This window comes from Astatotilapia calliptera, chromosome 17 (genome assembly GCF_900246225.1).
Source record: "Astatotilapia calliptera chromosome 17, fAstCal1.2, whole genome shotgun sequence".
Taxonomy (NCBI): domain Eukaryota; kingdom Metazoa; phylum Chordata; class Actinopteri; order Cichliformes; family Cichlidae; genus Astatotilapia; species Astatotilapia calliptera.
In genome coordinates this window covers 20127899-20146601 of record NC_039318.1, presented here as the reverse complement: position 1 = coordinate 20146601, position 18703 = coordinate 20127899, and the positions used below count along the sequence as shown (strand labels likewise).

The following is an 18703-nucleotide window of genomic DNA, read 5'->3' as shown; positions in this document are numbered from 1 at the left end:
ATGTTAAGAAAGGAACGGTTTATTTATTCACTCCAGCAACAATAGATTTATTTGCTCTTTGATATCAGGTCACTGCATTTACAGCGCTGCCCTCTCCGACCTTTTCTTCTTTGCCGTTTAGCTCACATTACAGATAGGGGATTGAACGGGAGCCAGCAGCATCTGCTGCTGCCAGCAGTCGCTCTGCACTCTCCAGCGTTTCTCCACGCAGAGCCACAAGGCCGAATATTTGTGTACCAGCAAGCTGGGAGTGGGTTACCAGGGCAACCCAGCACATGTGAGGCATGTACTGGAAGCCTATTGGATTAGACAGACACTTCTGAAGGGGGGGGTGCTAAGAGATTTAACCTGATTACTGATTTTTTTTCTCCTCTGCACACACACTCAAAGAGGTGGCGTGTGTGTCAGGAGTGTTTGGATGGCTGATGTGATTTATTGTGAGTGATGTGAATAAAGGGAGTCTTGACTGATGAGCTAAGTCTTGTGCGGTGGAAAAGGTAACCGGCACCTTGGAGGTTTACGCGACTTTGTGTGTGTGTTGTTTTTTTGTTTTTTTTTAATTGATGTGTGTTAGTGTGTAATGCAAAGGTCATGGGAACAATACATTTTAATGTTGTAATATGTTGTCATCTAAGAGAATTGATGCAGATCTGAAAAGAACTCGTGCCACTTGGGCCAAGGTTAAATTGTATATAACTCAGATTCAGGTTTGCATGGATCATAGCAGACTAAACCTTATTGATACAGACAGCTGATGTCAAAAATTCAGCATTCACCTCACTAATGATTACAAAAATAACTAGAAACTAGTGAAAAAAATGCCAATTACCCACATAAATCACCATAATTGTGGACGCTTTTTTGGGAGTTTGTTATACCATTTCCTGGGGGGCAGATAAAATGTGCACGTCTACCCTGACTGCACAAGGAGTTTATTTCTGATTGGATCACTTCCCTCCTTTCTACACAAATGAAGTTCTAATTGGATGTCGTCTCTCTTGTCTTTCATGTCATTTTTATTCATTGATCAAAGTGTCGATAGATTTCATCATAGTTTTTGTCCCCGTGCATTCGTTTTTATTTAGTTATCGATCTGTACACAGAATTTAACCTAATTTCAACCATTCACCAATTGAAATTCGAGCATTTTCTATTGAATAGAGGTCTCTAACATGTCTAGTACACAACTGTTAAGGCTAAAAACTACCACATCTTCAAAAACACAGCATTTGATCAACATTTTATTTAGCTGTGAAATGGCTGGTATCAGAGACATCAACTCCAGATACAGAGATGACATGGATATCTAGTTATAAAAATCTTAAACATGTTTATGTCGTTAATATTTGTATATCTAGATGTAATCTGTGCTACTGTCGCGTTGCGTGTTGCATGGTGAGCTTATCTGCACGAGTCTCTAATAACTTCATCATCCAGTCCTCTGCATTATTGTCTTTCTGTCTTGCAGATTTTTCTAGACCCTTCTTTGACTCCACTTTTTTTAAAAAACATATTTTCAACAGCCTTTCAGGAACTTTTTTCTTTTTTTTTTTGGTTATTGTAAATGTGGACTTTTTGTTTGGATTTGGCATAAAACCTCCCAAAAACTCAAGTTTAACCAAGAGCCAACCTGAATATACGAAACCACCCACCGGCCTGTTGCAGCCTTAAAACAGTATCAGTGTTAAATAAACAATTTAAAAAAGTTGTTAAAAAAAAAGTTAATATCTAACCTTTGTGATGGGATCTCGCTCAAAGGCAGAAAACACAGCAGATGAACAAAGTTGGTGTTTTTTGTTGTCTTAATGGGGCCCGAATGAGCAGCCGGCGCGCTGGGAGAAAGTCTTTTATGTGTTTTCATTATTCATCTCAACCTTTGATAGAGTCACTCTCTCGCCTGGAGGTGGTTGGTGATGTTGATATCCTGGGCTAATTACCTTAATTACCCCCCTATAACACACAGAGCCACCGGCCTTGGCAGGGCGGGGTTAGCGTCCTCTAACAAGTCTCTTCCTCAACCAGGAAGGCTGACTCACTCCAGATGGAAGAAACAGGGACACAATAGCAAGGCTCATCTTTCAACTGCTATAAATGGATTAGACGCTGGATGAGGCTAGGGCTGCCACGATTAGTCGACTACTCACGATTACGTTGACTATCAAAATCGTCTAATTTAATAGTCGACGCGTCGTTTGAAGCTTTGTAAGATCCCAAAAGACGCAGGAATAAGTAGTAGGATTTAAGCGTGTAATAACGGGCCGAAACTCGATAGCTAGCCGGGGGCAAGGCTCACTAGAGCCTGCGAGAACACCGGACTTTATTTATTTTTAGTTAGCATATACCTTAAACACTTAAAGCTGTAAGCTAGTGATAGTTATAAAAGAGCAGATGCATGCTGGTGCAGTAAGCTGTATGTTTTATGTCCAATGGATGCATGATTTGATTAGTCGACTAATCGCAAAAATAATCCGTGACTAGTCGACTATCAAAATAATCGTTTGTGGCAGCCCTAGATGCAGCATCACTGCGGGTGCTGCCTTCTCAGGGTTCTCACAGGAGGCCGGTGGGAGGTTAACTAAGGACCACTGGGTACCCTGGACAGGGTTCAAGCTATTCACCAAAGGGTCAAAGGAAGTTTTTGTGGTTGTTCATTTTAGATTTTTAGACTATTATGTACGGAAATATAATTGAGTTTGTGTTTCGCAGGTGTGAGAGGGATCTGAATCACCAAGTGGAACTAAAAGTGATATTTTTAGGAAAGGGAAAAAAAAGACCAGGGTCTTGAAATGTCACCACAGGTTGAGCTTTATTTACTCGTAGTCTCTGTGTGTTCATTGTTACACAACACATTTCATTCTGCGCCTTTATTAGATTTCTGTGGTCATCTGCTCTGTATAGCACATGCCTTCAGAGCCGGTGTGATACAACAAATAATACGATCTGTGAACAGAAGAAGCTGTTTGGTGATATAGCACAGAGTCATTATATCTGGAAATAATACACTGCAGCTCTGTCTGTAGCACAATAACTTCCAGCCCTTCCCTGCAGACCAGTAGGAAATGGATTCCCAGCAGAGTGATAACAGTGGAAGGAGAGGAGATTGATGACAAATGAGGAACAGACGTACAAGCTGTGCGATGTTTTATTGCTGTTGTATAAACAGCACAGTTAGTTAAAGGAGGATAATGGCTGTACAGGAGTTTCTATCAGCAGCAACAGTTTGGTGTGTCTACATAAAAACACTTAATAAGCTCCTATTTGTTCTGTTTTGTTAAAGCTTTACTTGTGATTTAATGTATAGCAGGTTGGCTGTTTTATCATAATCTGAATATCCATTAGAGTTATTGAAATGCTTTGCTGTGAAATATTTACAGAGCTCTCATTAAGAAATCTGTAACTAACTGCATGGATGTCAGTAATATTAATGTATGATATGTCTTGTTTTTGTGGTTCTTTTTTAGAAAGATAGATCTTAATTTCTGAATTAGGAACTGTAGCTGGGAGATAATGCAGTGAAAGTAAATGTGATTCTTAAGTAAACATCTCATTTATCTGTCATGCATCTCTGCTCCTGTTCATTTTAAACACTTGTGGAAACAGCAGTTGTTTTTTGGAGAGGTGAAATTTTCCTTTCAGCACCACATGTTTTGCTAATTCCTGATATATCACATGACCTTATGCTTTCAAGTGCGGTGGTTTCACAAACAGACCAGCAGCCACCCAAGATGATCATCGCAGTGGCTACTGGTCTGTTTGTGAATATGCTAACTCTCCCGAACTCCGAAAGAAGCATTTAGATGCAATGCAAGTCTGACTTTCTAACATATGACCGCACATGCGGGATGAGAGTTTGAGGGCAGACATGGACCGTTAACGCCAATCTGTTCACCTGTCCTTCGCCCACACACAGACGTGTACCTTCATCTCTCCCTGTCAGGAGAAGCCTGATGTCATCGCGTGGCGTGCTGGGCCCACAGTGTGTCTGGGCGTGGCGCAGGATAATTATCTTCTTCGTCAAAGCCTCATCTGGTCTCCATCTGCTGGACTCGGAAAGCTTAACCACAGAGCACACAGGGAAACGGTGTTTACACTCACTGCCCTGCTAGACCTGCAGCTTCTATTAAAACTCAAGTCGGTTTGCAGGTTTTTTCCAGCTTTACCCCAACAGTATCACATGTTAACACCTGGCTGCAGCTCCACAAATATACAGCCTTTCTATAGATAGCATCAGTGAAGTTCTGTTGGAAATATTTGTCTGAGCACCCACATGTTGGGTATAGCTCTTGAGGGAAGGGAGAGTGTTATTAACTCCACCATAATTTCCAAGCCTGGGAACTTCGTGAACATAAGCGTGCAGTCCCCACTATGATGCTAATCATGTCGGGTACGTGTCAGCTAATAGCGCTCGTGTCTCCCCGCTGTGCTTGTCATTCTTAGCTTGACACATTCAGATCCAAATAGCTCTTAGCGGGCGTTCAGAGGCAGAATAGAACTGTGTCAAAGCACTGCTTTAAACGAGGCGTGTTAGTTACTGTACTTTGAGATTAGGACCGTCATGTTGAGATGCCGTGAATGGCAGTGAAGTTCAGAACCTGTGCTGAACACTGCAAAGATTATGATCATAACCAAAGCCAAACAATGAGGAACTGAGTTTACAAAAAAAAAGCAGACAAATGAAGCCGAGGCTAAAAACCAGAGTTCCTGGAGAGGCTGATGAGACACCTAGACTCCCATTTTAAATTCTGAACTATACAATAAAATACAGATGCTTATAGCCTGGAGCAAAAAGCTTGTGTCTCTGGTGAGCCACTTCTGATGCAAGTTAAATCCCTGTTTTATGTTTATGGTATGTCTGTTAGTAATTAGTATCCTTGTCGTAACTGATCAGTTAGGGCTTTATCTTTTCCTCCATTTATGGTGATGACAGCCATCGATGCTAAAATCAAGGCTTTAGAACAGGGCGTCATAAATAAATGGCTATGTGAAGCTGTGATATACAGTTTATAATGGTACAACAAGCAGTGAGCCAGGCTGACCACAGTGGTCTCATTAAAAGCTAAAGCTAAATCAGATGGTTTGTACTTTGGGTATTTGGCTTATATGCAGAGTTATTATAGTTTTGATTGCAAAATCTTTATTTCACATCTAGTTTTAGTTAGTTTAGCTTAGTTCGCTATAATAAACCATCTTATTTGCTAGTTTATTATAGTAGTTGTAGTTGTAGTACAGTTAAGTTGCAGCCAGCAGCTTGTTAGCTTAGCGTAAAGTTTCAAAGACTAGAACCTGAGAATTTATTCCAGTCGCTCTGACAAAATTACAAACAAAAAATGGGGTTTCTCACTGACTGTGGTTTAGTTAAGTACTTAAAAGATCTGAAGGATTTCTAAAGCAGCAGAGCTGTTATTGCTGCAGGCTGTTTCTTAACGTCTGAGCTATTGCACAAATCTAAGTTTTGTCCGGTCCTATGTTCCCTTTTTTTCCTTTTCTTTTGCTTGGTTTGTGTTGGTTTAGCTGATGACACCACATCCCTGAAAACACTCGGAGGCAGCATTTGTTCTTGTGTTCATTGTGTTTTTCCCGTTAAGCTCTTAAGCCCTGAAGTGATGATGACACGTCTCCTGGTGTGAAATGTGTCCTCTTACTTTACAGCAGCTCCAGATAGTTGAAGCGTCTGTGCCCAAAGAATGACTCGAAGCTAATTATTGGCGAGATTGGAATTTGTTTGCGTTGGAAAAGCACCTTAGAAAGCAGGGCCGTTTCGGTTTATTGTTGTTACGCAGGTCGGGTAGGTTTATTAGCCCGCTGTACTTCCTCTACTTCAAGGACCTGTTGCCTCAAGCATGCTGTGCATTTGAACTTGTACAGAGTCTAGGGATTAGGATTAGTCCAGATTTTATAACGGATGACATACTGTTTTCATTAATGCTGCTGTGGCACATCTAAGGGCTCCCACAGAAAGGAAGTGAGGCATGCGCCCCTAGCGTGGCATTAACGCTGCAGATGTGATGAATTTTCTCTGCAGCAGCAAAATGATCATCAAATCTGTGATGTTTACTCCCCAAATGCTACTTGTTGTTGTTTTTGCACAGACTCTTCTGTTTCTGTTCTTTTCTCTCTTCTTTTTTTTTTAAACTTGCAGTTAAATTTGTTTTGCTGTCTGCTTTATCGGCTTAACACAGAGATTCAACCAAAGCAGAAGCTGGGAAAATGAAAGCCATTCGCTTCAGAGCAGAAACCATAAAATAGGAATTGATTATTTGTCTTCACAGCGTTGCTTCCCATTCTTATGTTTTGTGATAGCAGCAACCAAAACAGTTGCAATTTGAACAAATTTGTACTTTGAAGGACTTTGTTCATTATTTATAGCTCATTATTTCTGTTCAGTTCAGTTCAGTACACCTTGCTAGTATCAGATTTGACCTTATTTTGCCTTCACAGCTACAGTGGGGCAAAAAAGTATTTAGTCAGCCACCGATTGTGCAAGTTCCCCCACTTAAAATGATGACAGAGGTCAGTAATTTGCACCAGAGGTACACTTCAACTGTGAGAGACAGAATGTGAAAAAAATATCCATGAATCCACATGGTAGGATTTGTAAAGAATTTATTCGTAAATCAGGGTGGAAAATAAGTATTTGGTCACCTCAAACAAGGAAAATCTCTGGCTCTCACAGACCTGTAACGTCTTCTGTAAGAAGCTTTTCTGTCCCCCACTCGTTACCTGTATGAATGGCACCTGTTTGACCTCAACCCCATAGAAAATCTGTGGCGGGAGTTGAAAGTCCGTGTTGCTCGGCGACAGCCCCAAAACATCACTGCTCTCGAGAAGATCTGCATGGAGGAATGGGCCAAAATACCAGCTACTGTGTGTGCAAACCTGGTAAAGACCTATAGTAAACGTTTGACCTCTGTTATTGCCAACAAAGGTTATGTTACAAAGTATTGAGTTGTATTTTTGTTACTGACCTCTGTCATCATTTTAGGTGGGGGAACTTGCACAATCGGTGGCTGGCTAAATACTTTTTTGCCCCACTGTAATTTAAGTCTTCATAGCATAAATTTAACAAACATTCCTCATAGATTTTGGTCAATATTAACATGACAGCATCACACGGTTGCTGCAGATATGTCTGCTGCACATCCAATCTCCCATTTCTCTGCATCCCAAATGTGCTCTACTGGACTGAGGTTTGTGACTGTGGATGCTATTTGAGTCCAGTGAACTCATTGCCATGTTTAATAAACCAGCTGGAGATGATTTGAGCTTTGCAACATGCTGCATTATTTTGCTAGAAGCAGCAATCCAAAGATGAACACTGTAGTTTTAAACAAATTGACGTGGTCAGTAACAATACTGAGCGATGCTCAGGTGGTGCCGCCAACATTGGTACAACAATTCTAAATGCGTATTCTATGTCATCCTTGTCACTATCAAGTTATTTACCATATAACCACTTTCTTAAAAAAATTTTATTGATGGTACTTGGGACGACGCAGAGTCATCACAATCACTTCCCTAGATAATCAAAGATCAATCAGTTTTAGGAAGTTGTGTAGTTTTCCTATTAGGACATCAGGAGAGATTCATGTTGTTCTGGTGTTTGAATCCATTTTGCCCTTGTGTTTGATGTAGTCTCTAAGTTTCAAGTCATACTACAATATTTTGGAAAGTATTTCAAGTCTGCGTTTGAAGACCTGGGAAACTTTTGATGTGTGAGTCACCAGTCTAGATTCATTACAGGACTAAGATTCCTGAAATATTTTGGATTCACTTGTAAATTTAGCCGGGGTGTAATTTCAGCAAATACAGGGGTGAAGGTGGAAAAGTAATCTTCCCCCAATCCTCCTCCTCTTTTCTCTCTCCTTTCCACCACTGCACATGGTCTGCTGCCATGTTTTATTTTATGTCTTGCCCGTGTGTCCTCTATGACGCTCAGTGGCCAGCCGCTCTCTCTGTCTTTTCCTGCAGTTGTGAAAGATGCTTGGCTGCCGTGTTTGTGGTCACAGAGTTTGTGTGTGTTGGGGTTGGTTGGTGGTGGTGGTGGTGGTGGGGGGGTGTTACAGGAAGGAAGCTTTGCTGGAATATGATTACATCTTCCAGTAAACAAGGCAGCAGGAGGAAATGGATCCAAAGACCCTATCCTCAGGGCATCACGGTGCAGATACTAAAGCTGGAGAGAGAGATTTAATGGGTAATATAAAGTTACCGAGCGAGCACATGTGCCCTGATACATGGCTTTGAGAATCAGACCTGACCAGTTATTGGTTTCTTTCTGACTCCATTGGTAGGTGCAAGCTCTCACAGCTCCACAGAATTTGGCTTCTTTTTCCTTTCATTCTTTTTTTTTTTTTTTTTTTTTACTTTTACATCTTATTGTTTCTTTATATACATGGGGATTGAAGGTTCATCCAGTTACCTGTTAAGTAGTCTTTGAAAGTGCCTGTGCTTTTTAAACCTGGTATGTTAGGTAAACACTGTCTACAGTGCTTCTTCATATTATTGATTATTATTACATCAGTCTCCTCGCCGCACCTTGCTGTGATGTCTGGCTTTTTTCAGATTAATGATAATGAATGAATGATAAAAAATCTGTGTGCATTAAAGTAAACCTGTTGATTGTAGCAGCTTCTGTGATTCAGTGTTAAAATAATACTTCTTTCACAGCTCATCCTCTGACTGAAACAAGCCATTTTTAGCTCAAGAGGACTTTGTTCTGATTGGCTGCCCCTCAGAAACATAAGGTTTTGACAGCAGTTGGGCGGGGCTTGTGCGCTCACAGAGATTACTTGTACATGTCCTGACCTCACAGCATTACTAGCCCTGTTCCAGCATTGTAGCGGTATGTTTACCATAGGAAATAAGGAAAAGCGTAATAGGTGCCCTGCTTTCACGTATAAAATGCAAGTTTCCTTCATGGACAATGACATGAACTCCATAACTTCCTGAAACCCACTCGGCTTCCTGAAAATCAGTCTGTCAGAAATAATTAAATGATCCTGTTGTAGTTGGTATGAACTTACAGAATCATTCCAGCTTTCTTACATTTATGTATGTGTACAGTTCAGGGCTGCAGAGGGAAACATGTTTTCTGTAACAACTGCCTTTATTTCCCATGATGCCTTTTGTGGAATGAGTAGTCACTCTGTCATCCACTGGAGCAGCCCTTAGCCTTTTTATTAGTTTTTATTTAATTAATCTATGTATTGAGCCTCCACAGAGGTGCAACTGCTTCTATGATATGTATGTATGTATGTGTATATATATATATATATATATATATATATATATATATATATATATATATATATATATTTATTTGCTTTATTTTTATGGACAAATAGAATATAGGGCAATGAGAACCTGGCAGTAAGAGTTTGTCAAGTTTTGCCAAGTTTGTCAGCCCAACAGTTAAAAGTCCAAATATTGAATTGACTGACATGGAGAACTGACAAAAGAATATTTTATATCCTGGAAACTTTGATAAAAAAGATGCACTAAAATAGTTTCAATTTTTCTTGGACACTTAGATTTATTGGTTTAATTCTATTCCTTTATATCTGGAGAAAGATGGAGCAAATGCCTGACTTTTATGCAGCAGTTGGATGGCGACTTGTTGTTGCTGAAATTGTTGATGGGTTTAATTTCCTGCTTATGTAAACATGAGATCCCTGATGAGGGACAGCCTCTCGGTGCTGCTGTGGTTGTCATTGTATTTTTCCACAATCTTGTTTCAGCTCTTAACACGCTTCTTCAGTCTGTGTATTTTTATCCCGGTTGATACAGTGATGGTTACTTCAGTTTATTATTTATTATTATTTGTTTTATTGTTTATTTTGTCAGGAAACCTGCATAAAATTATAAATATAAAAAAAGGAAAAATAACTAGCTGATAGCTAATTTCCATCTGGAGCCTCTGGGCAGGTAATCATACTATTGAACAAGCTATAAAATACAAATACATGTCTGAAATAATAGATACAAGTTGTGAAATACAATCAAATGTGCAGAGAAAACCTAAAAACCCTCCAGGCACACGAAGCACACTGTGAAACCTGTGTAAATGGCCAGGTGTTCCCATCAAAATATGAAGCTAATCAAAAGAAAAGGGTCAGATAACTGCTGGATTTGATTAATGTGGACATAAATAACACCAACAGTCACCTCAGGGTGCTTTACATTAAAAGACCCTACACTATTTGAGCAAGCACTTGGTGACAGTGGGAAGGAAAAACTATTTTAACAGGAAGAACGAGGCTTAGGGAGGGGCAGCCATCTGCCACAACCTGTTGGGGGGGTCATAGGTGGAAGAGGTGCTGATAAGCACAGGAAACCTGGAACCAAAGTAACTGAAAGCTATCCAAGCCAATGGGAGCTCCTTCGAAGTTAAAGAGAGCGGGAAGGAAAGACACACAATTTCAAGCAGAGATTTCCCTTGAGATGGACCTGTTTCATACCTTTGTCATCGCTCCTTTAATCCTTCATTCTACAAAATGAAATGCTTACAACGCTTTTGAATGCTGAAGCTTTTATTTGTCTCACACTGGGTTGGCCTATAAAACATCAGATGTAGTCAGGAGACAAATGGATAAAATGGACTTGTTATAGACAAGTCGTCCTGCAGCAGAGGTTATAAGACCGAGTCAGGTTGTCTTGGTTGAAGCATATTTTGTGTGCTGGGCAGTCAGTTTGGGGGTGGGTGTTTAAAAAGCCCCGAGGCAGTCATAACTAGCCTCTCAGAGCTGCCAAATTAGCACTTCCAGTTGGTTATTTCATTGCTGCTTGGCAATTTTTTCCCCCCGTACTGTTGCACTTTTATCAAGTTTTCCAGCAGCATTATTTAGCTGCTTTGGGGGTTTTTTCCTGATGGGGGACAAAAAAACAGTTGACTACATTTTTGATCATACCCTCGAGACTAGGGATGGGTACCGGTGTCTGGTGCCATGATGGCACCGGTTCTGACATAAACGGTAGTAACCAGACCGAAAAGCAGCGCACATTTCGGTGCTTTATTTCGGTGCTTTTTTTTCCTGAGCTGTGATAAACTTCTAGCCAATCATTTTACGTTTCCGAGGATAGTAGGCGGGGCCAGGTACGTACGTTCTGTTAGAGCAGAGCTACAGATTAAAAATGTCCAAGGCGAAGCGGTCAAAAGTCTGGCTGTACTTCACAGCAAAATATGCAAACTCAGCAGCCTGCAACAAGTGCTTTAAGCTGATACTGTGATACTGTCAAAGGAGGTAACACCTCAAATCCGATGATACACCTGGCGACGCATAGCGTTTTTTTTAAAAGCCCAGAAATGCGCCGTATTTGATAGCTTGCTGCGAGACCTCACACCGAGCACATCTACTGCGGGTGGGTTGCCTGTTATGCAACATCCCCCAAAAACACGAAGAGGAGAGTCCTGGCCCCTAGCCCTGCCAGTGTAGCAGAAATGATGACGGATGATGATGCAGCAGCAGCCGTTCTTCTCTGCGTGAGTAGCTTAATGTTGTTCGTGTGTAATTTACGTTGAGTAGGCTAACCACGTTATTACATTAATGCATGTAAGGTGAACTAGCAAACCTCATCATAGCTACATGCGGCTGTCTTCTTGTTTGATGGCAGATACTCCCTTCACCCTGGCCAAAAAGGCTAAAATGACCAAAGAAAAAGTGGAAAACAGTTAAACATGAGAGGTTTAGGACAAAGTTTGTGTTTTTTCCATTGTTTAAGCACTGCTTCCAGCCAAGAGTGATGCCATATATGCCCCATAGCTGCAGAAAAGGCTAACATTGTTATCTTTTTACAAAAAGCAGCTGAACATGAGAGGTTTTTGGACCAATTTTGTGTTCTCCATTCTTTAAGCACCGGTTTGAGCACCGTTTGAGCACCGGCACCGTTTCAAAAGTACCGATTTGGCACCGGTATCGGATAAAACCTAAACGATACCCATCCCTACTCGAGACAGCCATAACTTAGGGAAGCTGCACACAGAGTAATTGACATTATCAGTGCATAAAATATGAAGATTTGACTTTCATATCAGGATGCAGAGACCTGTGGCGCATTGTACGTTCAGTTGCTGACAGCTATTTCTTAAAAATTCATCTAGCTGATTGATTTAAACCGCTGAACTGGTTCACCCAATGAATAGCATTAGATCAACTGACTGCTAACTGAAGAAAAGAAGCTGCCATGTGCTGTCTGCAGCAGGCAGTCATTTTAATGGAAAACACAACGTTGTTTTTTTAAAAATAAATAATGTATATTTTAAACAAGATAATTGTACCATAAGAATTTAAGATCAACTGACACAAATTGCCTCCCTCTCTTTCGTTGGCTTTCTCCTTCACAGACACACTCAAATGATGTTGCTTTGCCACCGTCTCCCCATGGCTTCACTGTATTTAGTTGCCATGGTGAGCCGAGCAGCTCTACTGTTTTTCATCGACGGCGCTCAGAAAGTTTGAGGCATCAATACTTAATGTCTGGACATCAGACAAATGGGAGCTGGTACAACGAAGAAACCCTTGCTGTGCTTAAGAGTGTGGCTTTTATGATGTTTCTGCTCTTTGGGAACGTGGTGTGAATTCACCCACATTTCCCTCCACTTTGTTGTTGTCCTCATCCAGTTGAATTTGATAACGACTGATGTTCTCGTGCTATGAAACTGTGGCGCAGTTAAAGTTGGTATTGTACTCACGTCGTGTAAAAACTCTAGGCGTGCGTTGCATCAGGCTCACTGAAAGCAGGAAAAAATAAACTACAAGGTTGATTTGGATTAAACCTTTTAAAATGGCGCATCAGCAAAGAGAGAGCACAATGAGATCACATGTCTGTGAAGGTTCTCAGTCATCCAGGTCATCGTAGTCAAAGGAGCTCTTTGGTGGGGTGTCACAATCAGCCAAGGTTTCAGATGAACCCACTGTGAGACCTAATAACTCAAATGTGTTAAATGTAAGAAGTAGGAATAAAAGTAAAAAAATATGCTCAAGTAAGGTACAGATACCTGCAAAATCTACTTAAGTACCGTAACAAAGTATTTGTACTTCGTTACTTATCACCTCTGATTAGTATTGTAACAACATCTCTAACGACACAGCCATGAGTCATGTTAGTTACAGCTGTTATTTGTCTGTCAGTGTTAGACAGACAAATAATGTCGTGCTCCTTCCTAGATGCATTTACATGGTGTGTTGTAAACTAGACTTGGCTGACCACATTCGCACAGTTTATCTAAAAGTAGGTGAAGCAGAGGTAAAGCCAAGCTTTGATGTATTTTAAGTGAGTCCGAAAGTAAGCGTTTACTTTGTAAATATCAAAACAGGAGTATGCAGGTGAAGGAATAACGACAAAAAACCTGAATTTGAATTTAGACAGCAGCTCCCCTTTTGGTTTTTAAGCCCTGCCATCAGACATTTTAAGAGCTTCGTGCACCTAAAAAAATGAAGTTATGGTCTCATTTGCTTGCTTTAAGTGTTACTGAATACAATAACGTGTTTATTTTGTAAATTGTGCTAATTTGAGTAAAAAAGGAAAGGAAGGTAAAGCAGTGTAAGCTTTGCTGTGGATTTCAGTTAGTCATGTGCTCCTCGCTGGTCACAATCTCTCTTTTCTTTTTTTTTTTAAGTCAAATGCACAACTATTACAAATGAGCACACAAGCATGGTGACTTAACAATTCGTAACATATCTTATCAGCTCTTAAGAAGCCACATTTGCAGCCTCCCACAGTCACAGTGAGCAATTATCTTACAGTAAACCCGGGAAAGGCCACAGCACTCCTTTCTGAATCCCACAGTCACTGACAAACATCTCCCCACCCGTCAGCCCGTGATAAACGACGCACAGCCTATCGACCAGTGTCAAGTAGGATACACCTGATCGACTGCGTGATGTATGAATGTGTTCGTGTGAGAGTGAGAGAAGAGAAGAAGGGAGTGAGCGTGAAGCATTGTGGGGAAAATTTGTAGACTCCCAACCTGGTTGAGGCGGTCACCGCGAATGTCTGACTGTACATACATCAAACATCAGCTCAATCTTCCTTACCCAGCATCCTCTGCTCCTGCCTTAATGACTCTTTGTTGATCTGTGTGTAGCTTTGTCTGCTTAAACAACACACAAACACGCTAATGCTCGCAAACACGTCACAGCTGATCAATGGGAGGCTGGGTCATGCTGCCCTGGGAGAGTTTAGCTCTCAGGGAGGTCTGGACCTTAATGTGTACTTACATCAGAGTTGTACTGATTTATCGGCTTTCTGATATACTCGCCTTTGGTTAAGACAATATTTGGAGTTTTCCTGCTTGAACTTCTAGAACATGAACTTCTTAATTTTGTCGGCTTTATCTTGCCAGTCAAAGCCTGAAAAAATCTTTGAGTTTACTGTGTGTACCAAAGTACACTTACTGTGCTTGCGGTTTATTTGCTCTACAGTCTAAACCCAAACATAGTGTAGCGTAGTAGAGAAATACTGCTGTTATTCTGTTTACCCCCATGTATTGCACATCTTTATGTCCATGTTTATCCCCACAGCACCAATGCTGTAGGGTGATAAATGGTCTAGGATTTTTCAACAAGAAGCGCTCAAAGACAGATTCTGGATATTCAAATAAACTGCCTTAACTTGACTTTGAACAAGATGGAGCAAATGTGATTTCATGTCCTCCCTCACACACATTTTCTGGATATTTCATGCTTTTATGGGTATTATAAGAAAAATGTTGAGGTTGGATTGCAGTCGGTTACACTTGGAGATGAGTAAGTTCAAGGAAAATTGCAGTTTGAGGAATGAAAAGCAACAAATGTCCCTGAGCAGGCTCTTAACTAGAGACGACTAGCCTTAAACTACTTGGGTGCCCCAAGTCAAATTAATTTTACTTCAAAAAATGTCTTCCAAGGTTTCAGAATCTGTACTGCATATGATACCCTCTATACTTGCAGCTGAACGAGGAGCAAAAGGAAAAAGAGCTGGGTGAAGTAACAGTGTCATTATAAAGCAGACAATAGAAGTTCAAAATGTAATAAATTGTAGGTTATAAGATGTACTGAACCAGTTCTGTTGGAACTGAAAGAATGAAACTTGATTAATCTGCAAATTCACCAGAGAACACCACTTATGACTCATGTGATTGTTGTTTACAAACCTCGGTTGGTGTTTTACGGGGCAGCGCAAAGCCTGAACAAACCACACAGAAAAATGCAGCAAATTATGCCAAACCGTTGTGGCTCAAAGCGAGGAAACACACCATGCAGTCAGCCAAAGTGACAGTGAAATATGCTCAAGTCAGATCTGCTGTTAAGCATATGATTCACTTTGTTTAATTATATAATTATATGCTTATATAATTACACGATGCTCTCTGTGCGTGGTGGGAAGGTTTAACTGAAATATAAAGGTTAATAATGTTTAAAGCCAAATTGTGATTTAGTTGTAGTGCACCTTCACTGTTTTTGTTATTATTATTATTGCTATTATTATTTTATCATTATTAACCTGGTTTTTGAAGTGAATAACTCAAACAATTAAAGACTAAAGAGCAGTCAGCCAGCTCTTTGCAACCACCAGTCACTAAGAAATGTGTGTTCTGCAACCAGTTGGTGAGCAGTTGGTGAAAATTGATGTAAGTCTAGTCACACAGACCTCATAGTAACCACAGGTTGGCTTGCAACACCATCAACCTCTTTGCAGTTATTTACAAACCTTCGCCCACCTGTCTGAGACTCATTGCAATCACTCTCAGACAGGTTGGCGAAGGTTTGTAAATAACTGCTGTCTAATTTATAAATGCAGACAGATTTCAAACACATTGCAACACAGTGTGATACGTCTCGCTATGTCGACTCCCACGCAAGGTTGCAGAGGACATCAGTCATTTTGAAGTTAAACTGACATCCTGTAGCAATAATTTGTGGGGGAATTTCTGAATTTCTGAATTTCTGACTTGAAGCTGACACACCAAAGGTGGTCTGAAGTGATCAGTCTGCAACTGATTGCAAATGGTTGCAGACCTGTTTCCTATCTGGTATCGATCCCCATAAGGAAACAACCAAGAGTAATAATATTGCAAGTTAATTGCACACAGTTGCAATAATTTCAGTCATATCGTGGTCTCCAACCCCTTGTTTCTCTGGTGTGACTGTCCTCACTGCTCAAACCGTTTATTTTCATACTACTATCAAATTACTTTGCCTTAAAGGGTTGTGGTTTTATACCATTAAATAACAATAATAATTGAAGCAATTATCTTGGGCGTGTGGATAAATGTTACTATTGGGCCACAAAGAGACATCCTTTCTTTAAAAACAGGCCTAATTTTAGGCTCAGGTGTGCTTCAGGTTATAATAACAACAGTTTGTTACCAACTATTAGTTAAGGGTGCAGTCGGTGATGTGGGGAACGCAGGGCAGGTGCTGCTGGAAAATTTAACAGTACGGTATGTAACAAGCCATGAAGGACAGCGGAACTCTGGCCGAAGCCTGATTGGTCCGAAGGCTACGCACTTGAAGCAGGAAATGACATGGGGAGGGCAAACAGGAAATGCGAGGCAGAGCGGCGAAGTTGTTCCAGCATGTTTTTCTTTTCTGGCCGTTCCCATTCCCTCGCTCGTCGCCGCACAACGCCAGGCTGCGAGAGGAAGGAGAGGGAGGAAAGGGAGTGAGAGAGTCAACTAGAGGAGGGCATTTTGGGGAAATCCCTCCCCCGCCCCTTTCAACCCTCACCCCTGTCCACAGACATTGAACCCTTGTGAAGCTTTCAAACTGCTGACTCAAAACTGGCTGTTGTGACGTGCAGAGGGCTTTGAGTTCACTGGTTCGCTGGTTACAGAAGATGGTTTTTTTTAAATTGTTTTTACTGCCATCTGCGTGGAAAACACCCTGAAACTTTTTCAGATATTATGTGATACCCCAGCTCTGTGCTGTGTCTGTCGGGTGGACAGAAACATGTCTCCGGTAGGATGATGCTGCTACATACCTGTAGGAGGTGTAAGTAGAAATAATCCTTGTAATAGCAGAACCGTGGCCACTGTTCCTACCTGCTTTATTGAATACATTCATGCTGTACTCTGAAGAGTCTTGTCAAAAAACTATTTAGCTGGCCTAATCTCCAAATTTGTTTTAATAGTGGAAGAAAAATGGTGGCTATAAAAGTGTTTGACAGAATTATAACCTGTCTGTGGAGTTCCCCTCCACTCTACGGATTGATTTAAGGCCTTTTAGACCTTTTATGTGGATATGCAGCCCTCATCTTTATTGTTCTGATCCACTCTTGCTACTCAGCCTAATTTCCTGCACTCTTCAGTTACCTTTCAGGCAACAAATGTCTAACAAAACAATTGATGAGTGGAACATCCCCATCTCCAGCAATTATTTCGACTCTACGAGCATGTTTCTACCAAAGTACGAGCTAATTTACAAGACAGCACGCGGTGTGATGAGTTGGTCATGTTCTTATAGTTGTTGCCGCGTCTCATCGGTATTCAGCAGCGGGAGCGCCGTGACGCACTGAAGCGCAGGAGGCAACATTAATCAATGGGGCGAGCAATCAGCACCCAGCCTAATTCAATCACCCCTCCAACAGAATGCTGCCATTAGGACAACAGAGGCGTGCAAGTGTGTGTTTGTGTGTCTGTGTGCTTGTGTGCTGTTGTGTCCGTTTGATTTGTTCGCATGCTGGTCCCTACGCCAGCCACTCAGCTGCCGCCACACCGACAACCCGAAACAAACCCCTTTATAGAGGGAAGACGGAGCGGATCGAGACCATTATGGAGATGAGTGCTGTCTAAAATTGGAGATGCCACTTTCTTGCAGTCCACAATCGAGACAGAAGATCAGATGTGAGGCCAGAGAGATAACAGTGTAGTTGTTGTTGTCATTTTCTGCAGAGGAAGCTGAGATTGAGACAAAGAAGTGCTGTGAAGCAAAAAAGTTTTCTCTCTTTCTTTCGTAACAGGCAGCAAAGATGGGAGTCGTGTTAAGTATATGGCGTCTGGACTTTAAAGCTTCTGTCCCTCTCTGTGTCTCCTTTGGGTAATATGTAACTTAATATGTTATTCCCTGTAATCTCCCACGACTCTGGCTATTGTTTTACTACATCCTACATCATCTTCCTTCCTTCCTTCCTTCCTTCCTTCCTTCCTTAACCTATTATCACCATTATCACTCTACTATATGGTTTTCCTATAGAAATGATCCAGTCAGCATTGGGCCTTAAAAATGCAAGGCTCAACATTTTTAATGACTGTGTGAAAATTAAATTGATCAGTTTATTATTATTTTACCAGGAACATATCAGAGAGTTTACAGACTAACTCGCTGTTTTAATATCTGCCTTAAAAATGATACAACTTTAGTGTTGTATCAGCTTGTCATGCACCATTTGGCACAGCTGTATTGAAGACACAACTCTATGGCTGTGTCAGTCTTTCCATCCATTTCAATTATATATAAGCGGTTTTGTTCAGATAGACGGAGATGCTGCAATGGCTTGGAAAGATGAGACTTTCTGGAAATACCGCAGCATCTTTTTTGAATCCTGCTTCAGCTGTTTCTAATCCTGTACCAGCGCTGATGTGAAGATTTATTTTCTGAGTTGTAACATCTATCATTGAAGAGAAGACTGGAAATCTGTACGAATCAGAGAAATTAAATTAAGTTTATAAGCTAATAATCCTAAAATATTAGTGAGAGAACTCTGTGAGGAAGCATTTGGCAATATTGGG

General features: G+C 40.9%; 1 protein-coding gene across 2 annotated transcripts in view; it reads left to right on the top strand.

The window, feature by feature from the left end:
• usp6nl (USP6 N-terminal like) overlaps positions 1-18703 on the top strand; it is a 101820-nt gene that overhangs the window by 14103 nt on the left and 69014 nt on the right. The window contains exon 1 of one of the 2 annotated variants that reach the window (XM_026148325.1): positions 16789-16967. The exons of the other annotated variant lie outside the window; for it this stretch is intronic. Within the exon in view, the coding sequence (XP_026004110.1) occupies positions 16940-16967 (28 nt within the window). The 5' untranslated portion in view covers positions 16789-16939. Of the gene's footprint in view, positions 1-16788; positions 16968-18703 lie in introns of those variants that run through there. 2 annotated transcript variants of the gene reach the window in all.